Source organism: Motacilla alba, chromosome 2, assembly GCF_015832195.1.
Source record: "Motacilla alba alba isolate MOTALB_02 chromosome 2, Motacilla_alba_V1.0_pri, whole genome shotgun sequence".
Classification (NCBI taxonomy): domain Eukaryota; kingdom Metazoa; phylum Chordata; class Aves; order Passeriformes; family Motacillidae; genus Motacilla; species Motacilla alba.
This window is the reverse complement of record NC_052017.1, coordinates 24570800-24596324: the sequence shown is the minus strand read 5'-3', so window position 1 is coordinate 24596324 and position 25525 is coordinate 24570800. Positions and strand designations below refer to the sequence as shown.

The 25525-nt window shown below is 41.2% G+C and overlaps 1 protein-coding gene across 7 annotated transcripts in view; it reads right to left on the bottom strand.

Moving 5' to 3' along the window:
- The window catches only part of DYNC1I1 (dynein cytoplasmic 1 intermediate chain 1), a 185939-nt gene that overhangs the window by 37917 nt on the left and 122497 nt on the right, over nt 1-25525 (bottom strand). For all 7 annotated transcript variants that reach the window (XM_038127778.1, XM_038127774.1, XM_038127776.1 and 4 more), the window contains 4 exons: nt 10052-10198; nt 5782-5895; nt 2840-2973; nt 292-436 (listed from right to left, as the gene is read on the bottom strand). In XM_038127778.1, coding sequence (XP_037983706.1) covers nt 292-436; nt 2840-2973; nt 5782-5895; nt 10052-10198 — 540 coding nt within the window. The remainder of the gene's footprint in view (nt 1-291; nt 437-2839; nt 2974-5781; nt 5896-10051; nt 10199-25525) is intronic.

Genomic DNA, 25525 nt, shown 5'->3' with positions numbered 1-25525 from the left:
TGGCTTGGAGTTCAAGACATCCTCATCTCCTTGCCTTGTGAAACTGCTCAGCACTAGGGTTAATACTGAAATGAAGACCTGCTAAAGGGCAAGGTATGCTCAAGGGCAAATATGATTGAGGGTAATTACACTAGCTGTATATTTTACTTTCAATTCTATCACTATGCCCATTCTAACCACAGCCTTTCAATTAATTGGTTCGTAGGACTTGATAGACAATATTAAAATATTTCTGACAACAGCATTTTCACAAGTGGAATTACTTGTCCCAGCCCAACTTGGATTTCTTACCTTTGTGGTCCACAATTTCACTGTCCAGTCAAATGATGATGTGACAAAGAGATGGGAAAAGTCTATTGGACCCACTGCCATGTGACAATTGATTCCTGTGACAGGTCCTTGGTGGCCTTCAAAAATTTCACCAATGCCAGCTTTACTGCAGGGAGAAGAAGGATTTACACGCAGAGAGTGATTCACCACCTAGTGTTTTAACATAACTTTTCTTTACTGTTGGGGTCCTGTTTCCTTTTAAAGTTCTATTTAACCTGCAAATCTTTCTCCTTCTGCTAAGGACTTTGCCTGCAGAGGTTTACTCCAGTGGGCAAAATTAATGCTCAGAATCGAGCTCAGAATCGGGAGAATTTCTCTTACTTCTGAAGACTTACCTTACTCACTTCTACTTACACTGTCTACTCCTGTAGATTGAAATAACATTTCTGTATAATTATAAAATTCAAAATTGTAATTATACTATAGCTTATGCCTCTGAGTAAGCCATTATCACAAGGAATAACCATTAAAATAAAAATGCAGATATGTTAATGACTTACCATGGGCAATTCTTTTTCTCTTAAATATCTAAGATAACTTTTCATAGCAGTCAATCAAGTCACTAGGATGCAAATGCTTTTTCACAAAAAGTGAAGTGATTGATCCTGTGATCAGGTATCATACAGTCATTACTTTGAACAAGGGGAGATGTGCATTTCATCAGCCAGAGGCTGGAATAGCTATTAGCAAGGAAAAGTACAACACTCTGTAAGAGACAACGTGCACTGTTTTCTTCTTCCTGGAAGCAAATGATGCCAGATCAGTTGTCAGTGCTGTCTCACAGTGTACACAGAAAAGGGAATAATGAAATTACCCTTTTAGCTAGATTATAGAAAAATTGCCCTGTGCCAGTGTGAGTACAGTATACTGAAAGGAGATATGGAGCTGTGCCAGAGGAAGCTGGTCCCTCATCCAGCTGGTGCAGTGTCCCCTTACCTCTCCTATGTGGACAGGGTGACCTCACTTATGTTCCCCTGCCAGACCTCACAGCATGTGCTGGAGCAGGGGCTGAGTCCTGCAGTGCTGGATACAAAGGACACCTCTTATTTGATCCCAGCTATCTGCCACGTAGTCAGTGGGGTAAGGGGAGTCCTGGAGCACCGAGACCACCCTGGTGTCTGCTGTGCTTTGACACACCTTTTTCCAGAATGACATATGGCTCTTCACTGTGCTGGGCTGAAGGACACAAGAGCCTCTGGAAGTAAACCAGGGATGATAGCAAAAAGCTCCAGGAAAGACAGGCAGGAGCAGCAGAAGAGCTTTTGTCAATGGTCAGTAGAAGGTTTCTGAAAAGGTGTGCTAAAAAGAGGATCTGCCACCTTCCTCCTCTTGTGAGGAACAAACCAGGCAAGTCTGGAAGTTCAGAAGTGAGAAATGCCCTTGGGCATGCTCCATTCATCCTAGCAGCCTAAGACTCATTCAAACCATGACCCGCCACACAGCCTATCAGTATATGTCTAAATAGACACAATTTTGCAACACTGTCAGCGGTCAGGCTAAAATAAAAATATTTTAAAATAATAAAAATCATTGAACAAAACATATGTAAAACCGTATTTATAAAACATTGGGAATGTGAAATAGAAGCCTTACAATCTTAAACCACTGTATCAATGTCTTTTTGGCCAACATAAACTCAAAATATGATAAAATATGAATTCAGAGAACATTGCGTACTACTGGTGGGGATGAGCTCCAAGTCTGTCAGTGGAAAACCAAGCTTTTGTTCTTTACAAAAGCCTTTCAAGTTTCCCAGAGATAAAACTACTACTGGAAGCTAACAGAGCACACTAGCATCCTGCAGGAACTTGCAGTATCAAACTACAGCCTGGGTTATATTATGTGTGACCACAGTGTGAGAGAGCACAGGATTCTCTAGAACCCATGTGGCACACTGTGGCTGCATCCATGTTATTAAAGGAACCAGGCCCATGGTGGCTTTTCTCTGATTTATCCATGTGGAGACTGAAGATGGAGCTGAGAATGGTAAAAAATAGAACAGATTACCATCTGATATTGGTTTAGGCCTGATTACCCTGCAACAGATATGTCTCCTAGGCCTCATTTAACTTGTGCAGACATAGACACCTGCATCTCAGCTAGGTGTATAAACCTGTATACAGTTGTGTAAACCTCCATCTCATCTCATCTCATCTCATCTCATCTCATCTCATCTCATCTCATCTCATCTCATCTCATCTCATCGGAGAGAAAGAGGTATTTCTGAGGTACTTCTCTTCAGGCACATGACTGAAAAAGGTAAAGGAAGTCAACCTAAGGGTAATCATTGCTCACCACCAGCTACACAGGGAGTCTGGGGTAACTGTCCCAGTATAACAGGCTGTAGCAAAGATGCTCAAAGTTGGGGAGCTCCTGTGCTGGTCACAGGAACAATACAGACATTGTTGATCCAAGAGAAGAAGACATTGAACACTCTCCACACACACTGGGCTGTCTCTCATCGACACAGGTACACAATGTTTTATAAGTACAAAATGCTGAACTTCACCTTCCATGACGACAGGCTGTGTAGACTGTTCCCTCTTCACTGCCGACGACAAAGTTATTGACATCTCCAGTTGGGAAAGCCATTCCTGTGACCGCCACTGGTTTGGACTTATTGTATACCAGCTCCATGCTCTCCTACCAAAATAGGTTTTTGTTATTATGCTGGGATCCTCCTTTTGTTAGTCTGGGTTGGGTTTTTTTTAAAAACTGATTTCTAAATACCACATGGAGTAGCAGGAGAGGAAGATGAAATCATTTGACCCAGTCACATTTGGTTTCTACATAAGATGTTATAAGAAGATGCAGTGTCACAAACCAGGATGCTGCTGCCATCCCCAGTGCTGTCTGTCACACATGTGAGACTGGCAGGAAGGCACTGGTCTTTTCTGCATCATCTTAAATCAGCCAGAGATGACAGGTGAGAATTTAAAATCTAATGGTGCAGAAACTAAAGATAATACCTTAATGGTTACATTTGCCAGCCTTGGGCTTTAATAAATCATGCAATACCCTTCTATTTACATTCTGGAAATCAGTTGTCAGGAAACACTTGCAATATCGTGTGCATGTGAGGCATTTATTTTACTGTGTCATTTGTCCCGTTGCAGAATAAAATTAAAAAGTTGAGGTCCTGTCACCAACACCATTCCAAGCATTGCTTTTCAGGGATTTTCTGAGGTAACCATAAATACTCCCTCAAGACTCCACCATCAAGCTGCAAACCAGCAGGAATGTTTTCTGTTTTCATTTGGTAGCTATATTTTAAAGTAAATCAGCATGCCCATTTTTGCAATTGCAAATAAAATAACCATGCAAGTTTGTGGCTGTTGCAAGATGTGTACGCTTTGAGCAGATTTTGCACAACTTTTTAGTTTTGCAGCCTAAATGGTGTAACCCAAGAATCCACAAAAGGCCTGAATGATTTCACCATTTTCATTTTTAGCTACTTAAGTGGTTATGTTCTCTATGTTTAAAAGGTCTATGCTGCTGTTCTTCTAGGGCCAAAGCCTGTACGGTTTTTCTCAAAAGGGCTTTTTTGCTGTAAAGAAAATGGGTATCCCTGTGAAAGGAGAGCAATGCAAACCCACAGAGAAATACTTCTGCTTGGTTTATGCTTTTCTTTGAAATATATTTGGTTCTATTATAAAGGCAAAACAAGGCATGGAAAATGTATCGGGAGACCACCCCATATTTGTGTAAACAAGCGAGTGAGAGAGAGAAATTCTCTTAATATGGGAGAGAGATCATATATTTTTGTTAAAACCTTCTGGGGTGAGATCATCATTTAGTGTCTCTGCAGAGACATGGCCATAGACTGTGGTGGACACTCTGCTCCCAGCACCCACACCATGACTGTACACAAGGGCTCTGGAGCTGTGTCTTTGGAAAGTTTCAGACTGACACACATCAGCAACACTTTACTCCTCCCAGTTTAAAGCTATGGCATGCAGCTTGAGGTCAAGTCCTGTGCCTCTCTTTTCTAGATCACCATGAGCCATGTGCCAGACTTCAGTGTAATGTGGGGTGTGTTCCCATCCTTGTCGAGCGCCAGATTTGGAGCAGGGAAATTCCATTTGAGTGATGAGATACTGGAAGTCAGATGTTCACAGATCTGTGCTTCAGACTTTATAATTCCAGTAAATGAATATGCAGGGGTGGGATTTATTTTCTTGATGTTTAGGTGAGAAACTGTGGAAGGCATTAGGGTGCCTGAACATAGATGCCTGGCCATTTTAGATGCCTTCATATCTACTGCAGAAGAGTATTGGTTTCTTACAGTCCCAGGGCACAACTACCAGCCCCACACTGCTGCCTTACATGAGCAATGTGGTCAAAATTTGAAGTTAGTCTCACTTTGAGTAGAGGAGTAGATGTGATGACTTCCAGAATTCTTCTCCACCCTAAGATAGGACAGCTCCGTGTCCCAGAGTGGGTATCTGAAATTGCTTTTCACACTTGGATGGGGTGAGTCACCCTCCAGAAGTACCAGCCTCTCTCTACTTCAGCGGTACAGAAAACTTGAATTTCTAACTTAGACTTGACACATCAACTTTTAGATGGCTGAGGTTAGGATGGAGGAATCCCACCTCTTGTGTCAACACTGAAAAGCAAATAATTCAATAGTAATTGCACATTAGTACATGATTAATGGAATCATTATAGGGAGTTTCTATGCAGCATTTTGAAACAAGATCAGATCCCATGATGCTTAGTAAAAATTATATTAATTTTTTTCTAAGAAATTGTGTATAAAAATGAGTGATGTGTTGGAATAGAAAATGTACTTCTTCAGAAGATAACACTTAAAAGATGCTTTCTGTACACCTTTTTCAGCATTGGATTCTTTGTTTAGTTTCCATTATTATAATCACTAGTGGTTTGGGCAATTTTCCTGTGTTTCCTTTCATTTCTGATACAAAGGAGAGGAGGGGGGAACAGACAATAGTAGCAAACATTCCAGAGGGGGAGAATTAGTTCTAAAACTTTTGATTTGCATTGTTTATTCCTTTGGCTACTGAAGGCTGCCAGCAAAATAAGTTTCTGAGTTTTTGACTATGCCTTGGAAACCTGCAGTGCCTAGGGTATGTTCAGCAGCAGTGCAATCTAGTCCATATTTGTTAAACAATGCTGTAGAATAAGTGCAATTTATACCACAGGCGACTTCTGTAATTACCATGCTTTGAAATGGACTATTTCATTTTCACTTGAAACTGACCTATGTATTAACGTATTACAATAATTACATGATTTGTGGTAAAGGAAATGGGGTTTGGCTCTTAGCAGAGACTGCTGGAAGCAAGCTGTACTCTTTCAAGTGCATCCCTTGGTTTTAGTTTCTATAGGATGTGAGATTTTGGCTTTTAGGAGCTATGTTCCACCAAGCAGGTATCCTGCTCTACCAAAGACACTTCCCCCCCCCCACGCTGATGAAAACAAACCCACCTGTGGAGTTGAGAGCATGTCCAGGCTCCAGGAGCACATTTTGCCGTCCGTAGAGACAGTAATAAGATTGTGTGCATTCTGTGTTCCAACTACATTCACACAATACACAGGATGCTGAAAGCACAGAACACTGGAAGTCAGAGAGCCATTCTTACATTTTCACAAACAAATTTCGAATGTCTCATATGTTATTTTAAAGAATGATTAAGTTCACACAATGCCTGGAAAATATAGGACTCAGCTTTTGCCAGATAGGAATTGTTTTGGTTGAGTTTTTGTGTTTCCTTTTCATTTAAATTTTAAGAAGTATGTTATGGAGGTGGAAATATTTTCAAAGTTTCATTTTCCTCATAATAAAACAGCCCAGCTGAGTAATGCTGTGAAAATACAGAATTATGTGGATGAGATTTCACCCACAGGGACATGTATCATTCTACTGATGGCTTTTGACACTGAAAATAACCAGCAGAAAGAGGAAAACTGTCCAAACGGAATAAAAATGAAAACTTTATTCAAGAAAACAGCTGCATAAAACTTGAACTCTGTCAGAATTTGGCTTGCATGCTAAATATTTGCAAATGTACTCCAGTTGAAGAACATGAACAAGCCCATCAATGTTCTTCAGCACTGGCCAATACACCTTTTAAAATCTGTCATTATAACTGGGGAGTGACTCGATTTAGGGTGTCACACCTGGTTCACCATGGTGCAGTCATTCCATGGAGGCTGAATTCCAGTTAGTATGCATAATGAAACTTGGCCTATTCCTTTTCCAAGGAACCTGGTAAACTTTGAGCCTGAAATGTCATCTGATACCTGATGGTGACATATGAGGGATGGGTCAAGTTCAGCAATCTCCAGAGTGAAAAATCAGTCAAACTGAACAATAAGATTTCATTTCCTTTGACCAGTACAAGTGCTACTGCTAAATTAAGGGTTAGAAATATACAAAAGTCAAGCAAAGAAAAATTTAATTTTTCTGCAATGTTTACCAATAAATAGAAAACCTGCATCTCCAGAAAGAAAAAACAATTTTTCTCTAATACTTTGCTTAATTAAGGAAAATTAGGACCAACTTGCAAGAGATCCCTAGGGAGCTTCTAAGCCAACTCCATGTAGTGTTAGGAATGTAGCATTTGGTCCTGCTGAAAGGAATGGCAGAACTGCCACTTACGTCAAGGTCCAGCTGCAGGTCACCTACCCAGTCAGTGGGGAATGGCAGAAATCCTCAAGAGCTCTGGCTCACTCTCAGGTTTGATACCTGAGTGGGCCCAGTAAATGTCCCCTCTCCAAGAGCAAAAGGTGCAGCACCTGTACAAACAGTGTTTGTGTCCACACTGAGATAGACTAAGCAGTTGCTGCTGAAATAGTACCTTGTGCCTGTACACACCAGTAAGTCACAAGGTCCATTTGATGCCAATTTCTTTCTTTCTCTCAAGATTGTCAGGCACCTGGTTTCTTCCAGAGCATCAAATGCACCCCAGCTGGTCCCTCACATGTGTCTCACACTATTACCCTCATTTCATGGACCTTCTTGCTGCTTAGTGTAAGCTAATGACCCCAGTGCTAAACAAGATTACTGCATACTGATGTGTGAGATAAGCATAGAACTATTTTTTACATGGGGTTTTGACCTCCAGTAGACCAAACAGACAGAGTGGGTGGGAGGAAGCTACAGCAAGCAGTGGAATATCTAGAATATTTAGTGGGGGGGAAAGAGTGAGCCATGTCCTTCCAGCAGCACCTCAGTGTGTCAGGTCTGGCTTTAATCAGTGCTACCAGCCATCAATTTCATGCACAATAAAACTCATGGCAGAAATGAAAAGATGGAAGGAAAGCAGATGAAAAAGACAACCAACTGTATGTAACAGAAAGTCTAAACAGGCTCCTTCCTTTTAAAGGGTTGCTGCCAGCTTGCTTTTATTTATCTTGGAAATGAAATCATCATGCAAAAAGGTTTTGTCTTAATTAAAATTTCCTGTTGTCCCAAGTGCAGATGTGTGGTGGGTGTGAAAGGAAATTAGTGAGTAAGCTGTGGGTAGAATACTCTTTCCTGGTGAATCCAGGCAGTAATCAGTGATACTAAATTTCAGGAAGGTTTAAGTCAGGGAAAACAACATGATCTATCTGTTTCAAATAAACAAAGCAAGAGAAAGAAAAAAGAAAAGTCCTTTTTTAACATACAGCATGAGTTCAAATTAAAAAAAAAGACTATTCAGCTCACAATTTTGTATCTAGCAGTACAAAAAGTAGCATTGCTAATGTACTGTTGTCTTAATTTTTTTTTTTCTTGGCAGCAAGGATTCAAGCCAGCCTTTTGCAACCAAGACCTCATTTACAGTTTATGTAAGTAATTCCTATGTGCGAATATAAAGTAAGCAACTATTATTGTAAAATCTGAGCACTCCTTAAAACATCATACTTCCTCATGTTAGACTGTGTAAGCACTTATTTATACCAATCCATGACAGCACATAAAGTGCCCATCCACAACTGAAAGTAATTTATTTATATTATTCAAAAGGAAAACATTACATATTCTACTGCAATAATAAAACTGTTTTAATATATAATTCCAGGAGGTGCAATTTTGCCTTAAATGATTTTTGAGTGTAAACAAATTACTTCCCATTAATCTTTGCTTTTCCACTAGATTTTGAGTCCCAGTTGTTCAATTTTCAGTGACAGTCAGCTTCTTGCCACTAGTTTTCTGGTCTGCTACATCTCTAAATTGCACTTCCAGGAGAGACTGTTTCTTTTTATGCAGATTGAACAACATTATTGGCAACAAAATGAGCAAAAACATTAGGGAAATGAAAAGCAATGTTGAAGTTGCAGCCCATGGCACAGATCATTAGATAATTACATCAACATTCATGATAGTGGAAATTTAGGGAACAATATTTGTATTGCCTGGCCCACTAAGCATGTCTGTGCACACCTGTAATTTTTAATATAAGAGGCTTGCAATCATAGGACTGGCCCCATACTGAATCTTCAGCTGTAGTTCACATGGCATGGCTTCTGGAGTTGTCTTTTAACTCCAGGGATTATGTTGTCACAGTCAACTGAAAGCTGAACCTTGATCTGCAAATTCCAAGCACTAGAATCACAGAATTGTAAAAGCTGGAGCTGCAAAAGTACTATCACTTTGTCTGAACCTTCAACCTGCTAGAACAAGATTTGTTGAGTTCAGTTCCTTATGTTACAGAAAAATTGTGGTTATCTGCACCCTTACATGATACATTTCCATTTTTCTCCTCCTTTCTACTTTGCACTCAGGAATTGCCTTATGCTTGATTCCAGGATGAGCTACTCCACCTTCCATCCCTCCTGAAGAGTCTGCTCATGCCCAGACTCTGGAGGAGGAGAGCTCAAGAATGCTCAAGGCGTTTGTGCAGGATGGCTGGATGTCAGTGCCATGGCAGAGTGAGGACACTTCAGCAGGCAACCCAGGCTTGTCTCTTCCTCCAGCACAATATGAGAACTTTGCAATGTAAGAGACTCTCCTATCACAGACATCATCCTTGTATCACAGATGAAGTCTCTTCTTTCTCAGGTATTTTGTATTACTGCTCTGCCCATTTATCTCCCAGACATCACTAGAGCCCATTGCCACCATCAATAATTATCTGTGAGTACCTGTGTAAGTGTGTCAGCAAAATGCTCTCCTGCATCATTCCATTGAAATAAACTCTCCCTCAGTGTGCAAACTCTGCCCTGTGGCCCTGTCTGGAGCAGAAGACCATGGCAGGGATTTATGTATTGCTCTATTACAAAACAGAAGCAAATTGCCCCACTTTTTCTGAGGGCACCAGTGTGTACTTATAGGAATCTACTATGAGACCCTCACAGGTGCCTAATCTGGTTCAAAGGAGATATTTGTGTACACCAATAATGACTTGAGTGTTCTACCATGTCGGACTGAGAGACATACAACCTCTACAGTGGCCTGGCTCTCTTTACAGACAATGGGGACAAGAGTTACATTGCCACTGTGCTGGCACACAGGTGCCTCATTCAAGTGTTGTACTCAATCCTGCCTTCCTCCTTGGAAAGGAGAATAATGTCCTGACTTGCTTGTACAATGTGTGATAATCAAACACTTATAAGAGGTGGTTGTTCATGTCTTAGATCTAATTTTTTCCCTTCAAGGGCCACAGCTCTGTTTTCATCTGTGTGGCAACTAGGATTGTAGACACAACTAGGCAGCTGCCTTTCCCTGCTGACCATCTCCTCTAAGGAAAGAGGAGGTGATTTTTATCCTTACCGTGTGAGCAGCAGCAGACAGGGGAGTTCTCTGAACGGGAGTGCGCCTGTGACTGCGATTATCCCACAGGACAATTTGGCCAGAGTATGTTCCACCGACGACCAGGTTTGGGTGAAAGCGGGCGAAACAGACTGACATCACAGAGGACTGAAGGAAAAGAGGTAGAGAAGAGAGGGGTTACATGGTCAGCCATCTTCAGTTCTCTCCCTAGGGAAGCATAATGTAATTAGCATCTTGTATTTTAGGAATCACTGTATGAACTTTATTCATACTCCTTGCGCACTAGTAATTCTACTAAAGCAACAGGACACATGCAAAGAACTAACTTTGACCCTAAAATGTGTTGTTCCATTGGTCCTAGGGAAAATACAGGATGAGTCTGAGCTTGATGCTAAAAACCTGAGATAACCTCTCCATGACAGTGATGTTAAAGTGCTTAATTTCTTTTCCAGAAGTGAGAACTTCAACTAACCAGATGCCAGCCAAACAGAGAATGGCATCCTGGCCCATGACATCCCATCAGTGAGAGCTCTTCCACTCTTTCTCCTCTAAGTTTTAACTCAGGTATCTCGAGGAAAGTCTGTGAAAAAACCTCGAAAGTTCACCTCAAGGTGTGCTGTTTTGAGAGCATCAGCTGACAAGCTGTGTCTCATTGTTGGATTAATGACTGATTCCTCTGCTACCAAAGTCTTCTAAGAACAAAGGGGACCACACTTTACTTTACACTGTTTAAGTAGAATGGAGTTTTTCCTCACCCTAATGGCAGCTGAGTTATCTTTGTATATTTTTGTTAGCTGGGGATGCTTGGGAGCCAGACTTGTGTGATGGGCACCCTGGCTACCTGGTAGAGAGCCCGACAAGCCAGTATGGAGACTGTTATCTATCCAAACTACCACATTTCAATGTCTTTAAAATAACAGCTGAAGTCCTCAAGGGAACAGTCCCCAGACCTTCATGTGCCAACAAGCTACAGTCAAGAGCAAGAAGCAGTAACTCCTTCAAGTCTTCCATGCTCTTCTCAAATAATTATTTCCCATTTTTATATAATGGGTCCTGGATGTTATGTCTTTATTTTCTGCAAATATTTAAAAAATATTTTAATGACTGTATATTTTAAAGTGTTGGTATTCCTGTCTGGGAATACACTTTACTCAATGACAAAGGGTTAACTAAATTACCATATTTCATTTGCATAAAAAGCATGGCAGACATTTCAGGACACTTTGTTGAATTAGGAACACTGGAGCTGCCAAGCTGAACTAGACCCAGTGTCTACCTCGGTATCAGTAATAGCCCTGTCTCTGGGAGAAGTGGATGGGGTTGTAAAACCTTTGACATGGGCAGATGTGTTGCCTCCTTTTCTTACTGCTTCTCATGATGATTTTTAGTGGCTAGAGACTGATTTGAACTCATGAGAGACTTGAAACCCCTTCTGATAGGGCTAGAATTAATTATGCTAACTCTTGATGCCTGTAGCTAGGTTATTAAGATTAAAGTAAAATGGGAAGTTTAAACAGATTTTACTCAATTCATGAGGCTGCCTGATACCAATTGTTTAAAGCCAGATAATATGCTAAGTGAATTTAATAGACATACTTAGAGCTTACAGCAGTATATTTATTACTGGGTTTTTTTACCTAATGAAATAATCAAGACAATAAAAAAAGCTGCCATTACCTTTTTTTCTTCCCCACTCTCTCTGGATCGTCTTGGCTTTTCACTTGACATCTTTATACTTTCCTCTCTTGACTAACACTTCTGCATACATTTTTCTTTTGTTATGTAGTCTAGCACCTAATGACTAGATGATTAGTGTACATAAATGCCTATTTTAGTCTGTATCTAAGTGTTTGAGCACAGCAATTCCATTATGGTCAGTCATAGCAATGAGAGGTAGCCTCCAAACACCATTTCCAAAGGACCTAGCTTTACAGAAAAGAAACTCCACCCCTAAGGTACAGGATGTTGGTACTGTTAAGAGGGGTTTAAGACTCAGCTACACTGCAGCTGCCATCCAGTTTCCACAGATTCCCCCCACATTATAATTAAAACGACCCTAAAGCATATGTTCTACATTTTATCTCTTTGTTTAATGGCTTCGTGAGTTGTTTTAATCAACCCCTCTCATTTCTTTTAACTAAGCTGACAGATATTCTTACATGAAGTGAAATAGCCAGATGATTTTAAAATAGTACAGCTCCACCACTGGGTACACGCCACAGCAGCTTCAAGGCTCCACATGTATTTTAAGAAACCCCAATTCAAACAGTCATTCCACAACAAAGTTCCCAAGTTTGTCCCAAACAAACTTGGGAGACTCTGAAGCAGGGCAAAGAAGCCAAGTGGACAGTGTATTTTTAAAAGTTCTGCTTTCATGGTTAGCATGTTTTTGCATTTAGAATGCCAGAATACAGTTGAATGGTCAGGATATAAACTGCTAAAGTGTGTTTTTCATAAAGTTCAAAAATAACCTACAGACATGACAGGGGCTTGAGCTCTCTGCACTGCTTCTAGTTTTACATCTCCCTCCAAAGCAGCTTTCAGTCTTCAAAAGGTGAAATGTTCACCTCTTTTTAATTATGTCAGTATTATTTTTCTAGCCAATAAAAAATTCTGTCAAATATTAGAATTTAACAATTTAAGGACTCCATTCCATAGCACATAATACAGTGATTATTTTCTTAAAATTAATGGCAGTACTCAGATGAGTAAGGGCTGTAAGATTAAGCCCATTCATTTAACAACTTGAAAAGCATTCATTTCTTAGTCTTAATGGGAGAGAGGCTGACAGGTCTCCAGTCTGTCTGAACAGCTCTGTGCTCAAGGACAGCAGCAGAAACCATTCCCTGTAAGCCTCTTCTGCCCCCAGGCTGCCTCTTGTTTGCCTGTTCAAGTAGTCTTGCTTCTCTGAAACAGCTTTGCCACTGACTTCAAAGGGGGAGGAACCAGCACATGGTCAGGTTTTTAAAATAACAGCATATCCTTGGTTGCACTTCTGCCACACCCTTCTAGGGAAATCTCATGGCGCTTTCCAATAGCAATGGTGAAGCTTCCCAGTTTTTCAGTTAGGGACATTTTACACTGTAGGTGCTTAGTTACCTGTTGCAGAGGGCAGAAGCAGATCGTTTCACAGTATATGGCAACAGAACATAAATAAATGTAGGAAGAATCATGTCAGAAGGAATTCCACAGGGAGTTTAGTGTTCACAGTAGAAAAGCAGCATTTAAGGCTAGGAGATTCCCAGCATTATCTTTTTACGGGTGCCACAAAGCATTTCTGAGCAACTGTTGGGACCCACAAGAGACAGGCAAAATCACAGTGTCTGGTCATCTGCATTCCTCTGAATTGCACTGTGCAGTGAATCACTTCAGTATTTACTTCAGCCTAATGCTCAGGTTTTCTCTATGCAAATACAGCCTACTGGAGTTTGCTTTTTCTGTCTCTCCTTAGCTTTCTCTTAGCTGGCCTTACTAAAGTATTTTCTGGCTTTGTGATCTTCCACCCAGATGTTGTGCTCTTAGTGGGGCCACAATACTGGTGCTGTTGCCTCATCCCCTGTACATGTTCTGCCTCTCTGTGGAGGTGAGCAGATCTCCAAGGGCCAGAGGGGGAAACCTGTAGGAAAGACATTCTGTGCTGTTCTTGTGAGCCAGCGAAGGCTTCCTAAAGATAAGGAAAGCCCCATATCTCTCCTGAGGAAGACACCAAGGTTGTCACCATGGGAACATGATGAAGGAGAGAAAGTTAAGAGATACGGACTCTAGCTGGCTCACAGAATGACGTTGCTCCTTGTCCACCTATTAAGAACTTTGTTTCTTTCCTACTACCAATGGGCAATATATGTATGTGTTGAGTAAATGTAAATATCTTGGAGAACTATAAAAGTAACCGGTTACTCTAATAAATGCTCTTTATGAATCCTTCTGATGGAGTCGTGGTACTTGTGCCGTGTCGCCCTGTATAGCGACAGAAACCTGAGTTAGTTCCATGTGGGAGCACTGCCCAAGCATAAGAGAGAGCTCAGGCTGCTAAACCTGGGGATTTTGCCTGGCAAACAGGCAATCCTGCTTCTCAAATGCTAAAGCTTCTGCTCCCAGCTGCTGCAAGAACCACGCTGAAAACATAATTAAGAAACAAAACATGAGATGTACATGCTCTTGTTGCAGCAAAGAGAGGGCTGGGCCTCACAAACAAGTGCTGCCCAGCCCTTGGAGAGGTCTGCAGTTGGGGGGAGGAAGGCAGAGCCCTTTGCCCCCTGCCTTGGTGGGGGGGTCAGTCATCTCAGCCTGTGAGGAGGAGTACTGTGGAGCACGGCTCCACATCATAACCTTTTGTTCATCAGTCCTGCTCTGCCTCCCTGCTCCTTCCCTCCCTTCCTCCCCACTAATGCACTGATCCAAACAGGCCCCCAGCCCTCTTCAAGTGGCTGGCAAAGCTGTTTTTTATTTTAGAAGCTTAATACAGCCCAGATTTGGATTAATGATGGCATATCCCGTCAACCACAGGTACACGTGCTTGGGACAGACAGTCATTTAGCTTCTCCCTACTGAGAAGCCTGACCTCAGTACCCACATGTGATGTGTGTAAGGCCCTGGAGACCCAGCTGTCTCTGCTCATGTCCATACGCTCCGATGGCACTCTGCCCAGCCACCAGTCAAACAAGTTCACAAAGACCTGGGTGCTAAATAATAATAACTCTCAATAGGCACTGACTACTGCCTTCAGCCAGACCTCTTCTGCAGGAAACCACCCCCGGAGCCAGCATTGCCATACTGGTGCCATATGCCTACGCCTGACACCAGATGTATCTCAAAACAATACTTTGTCAGTGGGAAGAAGCAATCCGAGGAGTTCACAGGGATTTCTAGGCTCCAGAAGACCAGGTTATATTGCAGCAGGCTCTCAGGAAGCTCTCAGGGTAGATTTTCTAGCTGAGTACATGCATGTGAAAAAGCACCACCATCAGTGGCATGCTGCTGTGTGTCACTCTGACAGAGACAACTACAGGCAATGAAATCAACTGCAGCTGAGTTCACAGAATCATAGAATAGATGGAAGGGACCCATCAGGATCATCGAGTCCAACTCCTGCACAGGACCCTTTAAGAATCACCATGTGCTGAGAGCCTTGTCCAAACACTTCTTGAACTCTGTCAGGCTTGGTGCTGTAACACTTTCCTGGGGAAGCTTGTTCCAGTGCTGAACCACCTTCTGAGTGAAAAACCTTCTCCTGATATCCAACATAAATCCCTCCTGATGCAGCTTCATGCCGTTTCCTTTAGTCCTGTCACTGGTTATCACAAAGAAGAGATCAGTACCTGTCCCTCCTCTGCCCCTCATTAGGAAGTTGTAACTGCAATGAGGTCTCCCCTCAGTCTCCTCGAGGCTGAACAGACCACATGACCTCAGCTGCTCCTCATATGGCTTCCCCTCCAGACCCTTCAGCATCCTCGTGGTCCTCCTCTGAACACTCTCTAATAGTTTAATGTCCTTTTTATATTATCGCACCCCAAACGGCATGCATTATTCAAGGTGAGGCCACCCCAGAGCAGAGCAGGGCCATCCCCTTGCTTGACTGGCTGGGATTCTGTTCCTGATTCACCCCAGGACACAGCTGGCCCTCTTGCTGAAGTGGCAGATCCTTTTCTGTGCTTGAGGGACTGAGAGTAGAGGGACAAAGCTGTGGTACTGCTCCTTAGCTAAAACCATGAAAAGGTAAAACCATATGGATAAAACCATAGTCATAGTCCTTCATCCATAGGAACTGAAGAACAGGGACTGGACCACTGATTACTTATGTCTGTTCTCCTGAGGAATAAATAAATAAAGAGGAAGGCTAAAAGTACACATACAACTTACTCATAACCTTTGTTCTCAGTCCTGCTCATCAAGAGCATCATTTACAGTTTCTAAGCACTCACAGTCCCTCTGAGAGCTGCCCAGCCTTCTTCTGACCCGGCAATCAGAAGACCTTTTCATTCCTGCATTGCTACACACACCTATATCTGGCCCCCTACATCACAGGGATGATATACTTCAGCTGCAAATGTGGATTAAAACCATCATCTAGAAATAAAACAGAAACGGAATTATTAAATAAAGCCCTTTTTTCGTGACCAGTCATGGACTGAGAATAATCATGGAAAGTAGCAGCATCAGATCTGAGCACTTTCTTTGGTTTAGGGACCTTTCTCTGGTTTTGCACCACTAAAGGTGCAAGATATCTTGAAAGAGGCAACTTAAGTTGACTTTCCTCTGGTGACTGAGATACCTGGTATTGTACACTGAAATAGAGCCTGTGTTACTTCCAAGAGTCCTATTTATTTTTAGCACCTGCTGTTGTGAGTTTGGATATTTCTGTGTTTCATCTTACTGTCTAATTAGTAGTAATAAGAAAACAGCAGCGAGAAAAGCAACAGGATTACAGCTGGATTTGAAATTAAATTTGAAAAGGAAGTTAAAACATGATTTATGTGTACAAAAACCTGTACCAAAGAGGTAACCTCTTAATTCTGAAAGCTTCAAATTCCAAGACTTCTGCTCCCCTCCAACTGCCTTCCTATTAAACTATGAAACAACATCTGAAATATTTTGTGCTGGAGATTATTTGTGGTACCATACAAAATTTGTCTCTACAAAAAATAAAATAAAAGCAGTTGACATCCTTCACATATTAAAAAAATAAATAAAACCAAACAAACACTTCTTCAAACCAAATGTAAGAACTCTGTTTAATTAAAAAAAGGAAGTTTATACTTGGTTATGGTGTGTGTCGACATCTACCCCTTTGATTTACAAGAGTATGGACAGGAAAGAACAGATTGCTTTATTCAAGAGAAAGAAAGGAGGGAGGGGGCCCAGTGTGACAGGAAAGAGTGTAGGCTGTATTAACTTCAGTGCTTGTTAAAACATGAAGGATTAATGGTAGAAAGGGAGGGAAGAATTGTGAATGTCTCCAGTTTAGGATCTTCAAAAATGTTTGGGGATTCTAAGAATGTCTCACCAGACCACATGAAAGCTGTACAGAGAGACTCAGCCACACGACTGCTCTAAATCCAAAGCTGGTATTGCTCCACTTATACCATCAAACCAATGGAGCTGAAATGTAGCCACAAATTAAATTAATTTTTATTGAAAAAGTACTAAGTCCTTAAAAATAAGGAAAAGAGTATGTCAGGAAATGCAGCCTTTCTTAGCCGAGTTTACAGGGTAGGTAACTCTGGCATCTAACCTTAGTGCTGACATCTGAGTATTGCAGCAGAATCAGAGCACTCTGCCCAAGTCCACAGAAAGGCAATATCCAGCCTTATGACTTCATTTTAAATAGAGCAGAAAGCTGGAGCTTTCTGCTTTCATCTCTGTAACTGCAGGTTCAGCCCATGTAACTACAAGAGAAAAATAATAAGGAGAAAAGTTCACAAGCTGCCTTTGCAAATGGGGATCTACACTTCAGCCCTTCTGCAAAGTGCACTTGCTATTATTAATTCAGTAAGGTCATGGTGACTTGGAAAAACAGCAAAACTGCTTGCTGTATTGCAAATGCAGATAATCCTGGTACTTCTCAAATATAACACAGGGAGATCCTGTGTGCCTTTATTCATGACTGCAGCAAGGAGTCAATTCAGTAACCCTGAATTACTGCACACACATGCAAGCCTGAGAAAACAGTCTTTGCTGAGCATCATACTGTCTTTGTTAGACTGGTGACGAGATGATTAAAGCCTGGAGAAATAAGTAATTTCATAACAACAGCGCATCAAAATAAGGTTTTCTTTCCACTCAACTTCTTAGATGCTAAGTACCCAAATATGTTTGTTTTCTCTGATTAGGACCTGGCTGCTTATCAGATCTCAGGGTCAAACAATTAATGTCTGTGTGCTTGCATGCTGGAGAAGCAAGCACTTCCTTGGTTTGTCTTATTTTATTTAGGTCATGATAGTCTACAGTTATTCATGAGCACTCTTAATAGTTTTGATTGAATTATTGACAAGCTTGAAGTGATGGGTCTACACCACCCTTTCAGACCTGGAGCCTGAGGGTATGTGTCTCTGGGTGGAGCGCAGAGACCTTCTGCCATCCCCACTCATTCCACAGGCTGGCCACAATTTGGAGCAGATGGTAAGTGTCAGCTTGAGCATGGTAGACTGGCGTGCAGCTTGCATGCAGCAGGGCTCACTGGTTTCAGCTCAGCATTAGCCAAAGGCTTCTGGACCAGAGCTGCTATACATGTAGGGTCACGGTGTCACTGCCTGCCACTACTGCTAATTATAGCTGCAAGTTTTGGGGCACAGAGGCTACTTTATTATGATGAGCTTGTAACAAAATCCCTACTAAGGCATCTCAGTCTGATGAAGGCCTTTAGAATTGAGCGAATAATAGCATTACCTGAAAAATTTACTCGGTGCAATGGTTGGAAATGCCAGATAAGCATCTTATTTTAAGACTGCAAATGAAATCAGATCTATAGAGGCACATACTCAAAACATCATGCAAACCATAGCCTTCTGTAAGTGTTGCAGTTAGACAAGTCCCAAAGAATCTCTGAAGGTGAAGCCAATTCTCCATAGCAATTACCTGGGGAACCTGTCCTGGAAGGACAAATCCAGGGATTTTGGTCACTATTCCTGAATTACTTCTGCATATTATCTCTCGGATATTATCTGATAAAGAACATAGGTGTAATCTTGGCAGGAAGCCCCATGCTCATAAAGTGCCCCTCAAGACTTAAGATTTTTAATGCTGCACACTTGTCCAGGCAGAACCTCCTTCCTGCTGGAGCCAGGATCCGGCCTCAGGAGTGAGGTTTAAGAGTCCCTATCCAGAGGTGATCCCATCTAACATTATGCAGAAGCAGAAGAGTTCTCCCAGAGACTGAGCTTAGGCTGTGATTTTGGTGTCCTGGACTCTTCTCCTCATAGTGAAAGCACAACAGATAATCACTTGATGGCAAGTCCTGGAAATACCAGAGTCAGACTTTAGAGAGCCCACAGAGGTAGCAAATTCCAGATCTGAGAACAGGAATAGAAACACAAGTTATTCTCATGCTCTGGGGATGGTTTTGTGGTTTCTATGGCAGCAGTTCCTCAAACCAATGGGTCTGATCAAGTGAAGCCACAGATGAATTAGAAACCAGCACAGATGCTGCAAGAACAATTATCTACAACTCTGCCTGTGAAGTTGGGTGTAGTAGTCACAGCTGCTTGTGAGACAGTCACAGATAATTCTCAAGCGCAGCACTGAGTCCAAACCCCCACAAGAAATGCAAAGGCCATGAGAACCAAGGCACAGTCAGAAGATCAAACACATTGAACCAAGACAACTTTAAATGAGGAAAGAACTTACTTAAGTCCATCTTTTCTCAGAAGTCCATGAACTTAATTGTAATTAATTCTTCTAAGTTCTCCATTATTTTAGTGACTCAAAAGCCTGCTTACAGCCAAGCAAATTGGTAAGTGCTTTCCTAAACAAGCAATTTTTAAATTCAGGCATTCTGAAAGCAGATGACCTTCATTCTGTGAAGAAAGAAGGACACCCCGATGTTCAGATGGTCCTGGGAAGACTCCATAGACTTAGAGACAGTCTCAACCCAGCAGATGTCCACATCAATATCAGACAGTGAAAGGAAAACAAGTATGAAGTGTCAGAGACAGACTCACTGAATTGCCAGTGTTGGGAGGCACATCTAGAGATTGTCTGGTCCAACCCCTTGGTCAGAGCAGGATCAGTTGGAGCAGGTTATTGTTGGCTGTGTGTGGCTGGGTTTTGACTGCCTCCATGGATGGAGACCCCATTGCCAGCTCGTGTTGAGTTTCTCATCAACCAACACCCCCAAGTCCTTCCCCTCAGGGCTGCTCTCAATCCCTTCTCAGTCCAGCCTGTATTTGTGCTTATTGCCTCTCCCCAGGTGCAGGACCTTGCACTTGGCCTTGTTGAACTTCATGAGACTTGCATGACCCACCTCTCAAGCCCATGAAAGTCCCTCTGGATGGCATCCCTTCCCTCCAGCATGTCAGCTGAACCACACAGCTGTGTGTGGTCAGTGAACACGCTGAGAGTGCCTCAATCCCACTGTCCACGTGTCTGACAAAGATGTTAAACAGTGCTGGTCCCAACCCTGACACCTGGGGACACCATTTGTCACTGGTCACCCCTTGGACATTGACCCATTGACCACAACTCTTTGAGTGCAACCATCCATCCAATTCCTTATTCATTGAGTGTTCCACCCATCAAATCCATGTCTCTCCGGTTCAGACACAAGGATGTTGTGCAAGACAAGGTGAAATGCTCTGCATGAGTCCAGGTAGATGATGTTAGTCGTATGAAGACTAATAGGTTTTTGTATTTGCCCAAATCCATCATTTTCACTGATGTGCCTTTTATAAGCAGTGTAAATAATTGGAAATGATTGAAAATTTATTTAACATTGCACATAGATATGGAGATTGAGAGACTGAGAGCCACAAATAAACAGCTATCTAGTGGAAACACAGAGGATACCACAGGCAAGTCTGTATATAAGAATGAGGGTGGAAACATTAGTTGTTTTCACACTGTTCATTTCTCCTACAGTAAATTACTGTAGAGATTCTAGTAACAGTAGCCTGATTCTGCACCCAGAGCATTAGGAAGCAGCTAAGATCACAGAGGAATAAATGAAACCCATTATAGACAATTTTTAATTCCCCTTTCTCTGAGCAAACCTTAGTTTTCTGAAATTTCACATCCTTCTTTCGTCACCTGCAAGGCTATGCTCCTTGGTTTCCACAACTTTTTTCCATAAGTATTCTTGTAGAGGAGGAAGGATTGAGATAAGTGTTTTAGAGTCTCAGGTGAAAGCCTTAGTAACACTAAATCAGCATAGTTACACCATCTTACAGTTGCTGACTCTGGAGTATCAGAGGATTGCCTCTTGCTCAAAAACCAGCATCCTTGGGTCATTCACTCACACCAGTGATGGGATGTTTCATAATGCATCCTTATCCTGCCAGGAAGAATGGATTTATCCCAGAAAACTCATGTCTGTAGTTCTGCGCACGTCCAGTCCAAATTTGGCTTAGTAAATTTATTTAATAGACCAATAGATGTAAACATGAGATAGCAAATGTTAAGCATGCTTTTCTCTCCATGAAATGACTGGTGATTTAGTGTATGTTCATGAACAATATGGAACTAAAGTGGGTTTGATATTTTTCTTCACTACAGAAATACTGAACGGTGTTATAAGAGCAAGCAAATGAATTAATCACAGGTCCTAACGCATTCTGGCACATTTTATTGTAGAGATAATGAAAACACTCTGATCTCTCCAATATGACAAATTGTTAAAAGCATATTGCTTCTTGTATTTAGGACATTTGCTTGTCATTTTATGCTAAAATAAATGTACTTTAACTTTTCTTTCTCTTTGCCCCATGGGAAACATCTTCCAAGGATAATATCAGTATCTCAGCCACGTGGCACGTGCTTCTGCTTTCCCTTTTTGGGAAGCCAGGAGTGTTAATCATCATTAAATCAATGTTGTCCATATACAAAAGTTCTTTTTAAGGAAGTACTTGTCAGTCATTCAGCCATGGGGGCAGAGGGCAGAAAACTGTTGGTTTTAGACTGGAGGCAGTGGACAGTTGTATCCTGGGCTGTAATGATGGATTCCTTGGTTTCTGGGGCCTTTTATAGCAATTTAGAAGAGTAACTGTTTTATATTTTATGCCAGGTAACACAAAAAGAGGCTTCACTCCTCACATAGAGCTCCCACAGAGACTAATATCATGAGGTGAAATAATTTTCTTGAATTTGGACCAAATGTACTCTTCATTGCAAGTAGTTTACACTGAGAACAGTTACATAACCCAAACAGAAAAGTCATGCCTATGGCTGTTTATCCATCATTTGCAGTGCAGCTAGGGAATTGCATGGTATTTTACATCCTTTATGGAAAAAATTCAGTGGAAGGATCTCAGTGACTTATTGATTTCACATCTGATCCTGCATTTCTTGTTCACCTAAAACCCTTTTAGCAATGGGAGTTTCAAATATACAAAAAATATTTAAAATGTAATGTTGATATCAACAAAGGAAAATTGGGCTCTTTTTTCCCTTCCTTCCTTTTTACACTATTTTATGTTGAAATGTAACCAAATCAACAACTTCTAAACTATAAAATAACCCCAGGAACAATTGCAGCATTTGGTGAATTTTTTTCTCTGCAATTTTGGGATAGTGTGACAAATCTGCATTTTTTTATCAACGGAGATTTTCACAATTCTCAGTTGAATGAATAATGTCATGTGTTTGTAAGTATCAATAATCTAAGCCATCTGCAAAGGAATGGTTTTGCAAAGGCATCTTTTTCAGGACACTGTGGATTTTGTCACTGCTTGAGGTTTTGGCAAACCATCAATATCACTATAATTTTCTCCTATGAAATACAGTTTTTTACTGAGTTTTTTTTTCCCCTTAGCTAGCTAAAGTTTAAAAATATTGCATGTCTAACTCGGCAAAATCAAAAGTTAGGCTTTCTCTGAATTGCATATTAGGTGCCAGTAATTTAGAAAGGTATAATGCAAGTTATCAATGAAATAAAGAAACTTAAAAAAAAAATATTGAATGCTCACTGTATCAAGTAGCCAACATATTCTTCATATTTGGTCTGAAAGGAGGACTACGGAACATAAGGAAGAGAAACAGCATCTTTAAGTACAGGTTCATTACAAATCTCTATTTTCACACTTGCAAAAAGCACAATGCTGTTTCTAGTAGTGACAGTGTATCATTTAAGTGTATGACATTTACCCCCTCCAAAAAAGGCTTAGATGTGAGAACCACCTGAAATTTTCTATCCAAGACAAGCAAAGTTGTCACTTCCTAATTATTTGATTCATAATTGAAATCTCAGTTTCAAATGAGGAAGACGATCTGTGTTAAGCCTTGCTCTAAGAAAAGGAGCATTCTGTTGCTAACAGACTTTGTATGTATAAACACGGTTCTCAAATAATTCAGAATGTTAACTACTAATAGGGGAACTACACCCACCTTTTGTAATAGCAGTCATTTCACAGACTGACATGGCTACAATTATTTTGTTATACAAATTGGCTTTGATGGGTGTGTTGCTCTTCAGGGTTCTGTGCAAGGCAGCAAGAGATCCAAGTCATTACGGAAAAATCAGCTTACAAAGGGTTTGTAAAAACATAGTTAAAACCCAAGGGAAGGTAAGCAACTCCGTGACATCCCTTTAGTCTAAATAATGATGCTTATTTGCTCTCTGACCTTGCCTGGAAGAAGGCTTCCTTCTCCCACTCTTGTTATGAAAAATATAATGATTTGAGTTTTGTGGAAATAAGTCAGGTTTAAGAGATTTTAAAACTGAAAGGTGAAAGGCTACGTAGAAAACATGGCATACTTGGTTTTGAACTGCAGATGCTAGTAGACTCCACGCTAACAGCTGTGGCATTTCGGCAGTAAAGCAGGACTGGTGATTTCAGGACTGGCTAAGACATTGTGGCACCCAAGCCAGAATATACATTTTCACATTTCCAGTGCCTTTTCTGTCCTCCCCCAATTTAAATGTCTTTTGACAGGAGACAGGAGACACTGTCCTCTGGACATGGGGTCCTCTTTGTCCCCCTCTACAAATCTGCTGCATGCAGGTCTCTCCTCTCACCTAACACACCAAAAACCATTTCCAAGTGCTACACTTAGCCTTCAGATGTGTGAGTTAACTTCTACTGACTCATACACAATTTCTCCACAAGTACTGGGGCACTAATCTTAGGCCAAATGATAGATATTTTTAATCAACAAAGGCTAGAAGTGGTGTAGCCACAAAAAACCACAAGTGGTATCAGCTGAGGACAGAGGAAAGAATCCAAAACCAAAGCCTAAGAGACAAGACATGGGCTCTTGCTTACTGACATCTTCATGGCACAAACTGTGCTCTGTATTTCCACATTCCGACCAGAAATGTGGCAGAGGACAGAAGTTTTGAAACAAGAACAGAGTATGTTCTTCTATCAAAAGTTGTAGCTGAAACTCTTCTTCTCCCCCAGTCATACAGTTAGAATTAGAACTTCCCCAAAAATGAAATTTGAAATGGCACAACTATTCCTCTGCATTAATTATTACAGTGTGCAGATAACCACACAGACACAAATGTAAGAGCGACGGAGTGTCCCAGAGGAAAGGCACAACACAGCTTTACACAGCTCCACCAAGGTCATCCTACCAATGATGCACAGCAGGAAACAAAACTGAAATTAAAAGAAAACAGCGCCTTTATCTCTGAAGAAGCTGCCCTTGGTATGATTGGCAACATTTGGGTCTGTGTTACAAAAGTCAGTAAAGAATTTGGGAGCCTGGGTGCTGAGGTATTCCCACTATGACAGCTGTCTCAGTATCTTCACAGGCAGGCAGTCAGAGGCCCAATTACCAGTGAACTACTGTGAAAAAAGGAGGAATCTGATTCATGTTTAGGATCATAGGGGTCATGAGGAAACTCAGGCTGGAAAAAACTTTCTCTTCCAAAGAAAGGGTTTGTGGTTTTTTTGGGAAAATTTGCAGTCAGCTCAGAACCACATGTCTTCTCTGACATTTACGGCTCTTTAAAGACTGATCACAGGTACCCTCTCTCACTTGAAATGGAGGAATTAGATAAGTCACCTTTGGAATTGGACATGCTGGATTTTTGCACTGATTTTACTTAGGAAAATTTGTGAAGCTTAAGAGAGAGTTCCAGGTCTTTCATTTCTTGTATTTCTCTGAAGAACTGAATCCTTGCTTGAAACTTAGTGCTTACAAGGTGAGGAAGTTTTTGTGGAAAAGCACCAATATAACTACAAGAGAAAATTTTCTTAATGTTTAAAGTATTCCAACCATACTTTCTGGACTTTACTAAACTTCTTGTAGTATTTCTTTTCTTTAGAAGCTCTGGAGGGACTGAGCTCTAGTCTGGCTGCCACAGAGAAGGAAGCTCAAGGACAAGAGGAAAAGGAGGATATTAGTCATTCAAGCTTTTACCTCAGCCTGTTCCACACACAAGCCTTGTGGATTTGGGCACCCAGCACCTTAAGAAGGCAGACTGCTGGAGCAAAAGGCACATCTGAAGGAATTTATGTTGATTTTGAAAGAGCAGACAACAACAAAGAAACCAGATCAGGAAAAAAATAAGGCAACTCTGGCCAATATCAGCCACTAAATATACCCTTTCACTTACCTCAATGCATCTAATTCTAAGATATGCATTTATGACTCCATCTATTTAGTTGAAAAGGGAAAGACCACACCAGGATAAGCAATGAAGAGTGGTCAAACACATAACTTAATGGCAGTGTATGGAAGCCACTACAAAAAAACTAGGGGAGAATGAAACATTTTGTGGTGCAGCTGAGTAGCTGATTTCTGTACCCAATCCACCAATATTTTCCAAGCATGGACATCTTTTCTTGAAATTAAAATAGAAAACACAAATCCCCTTTC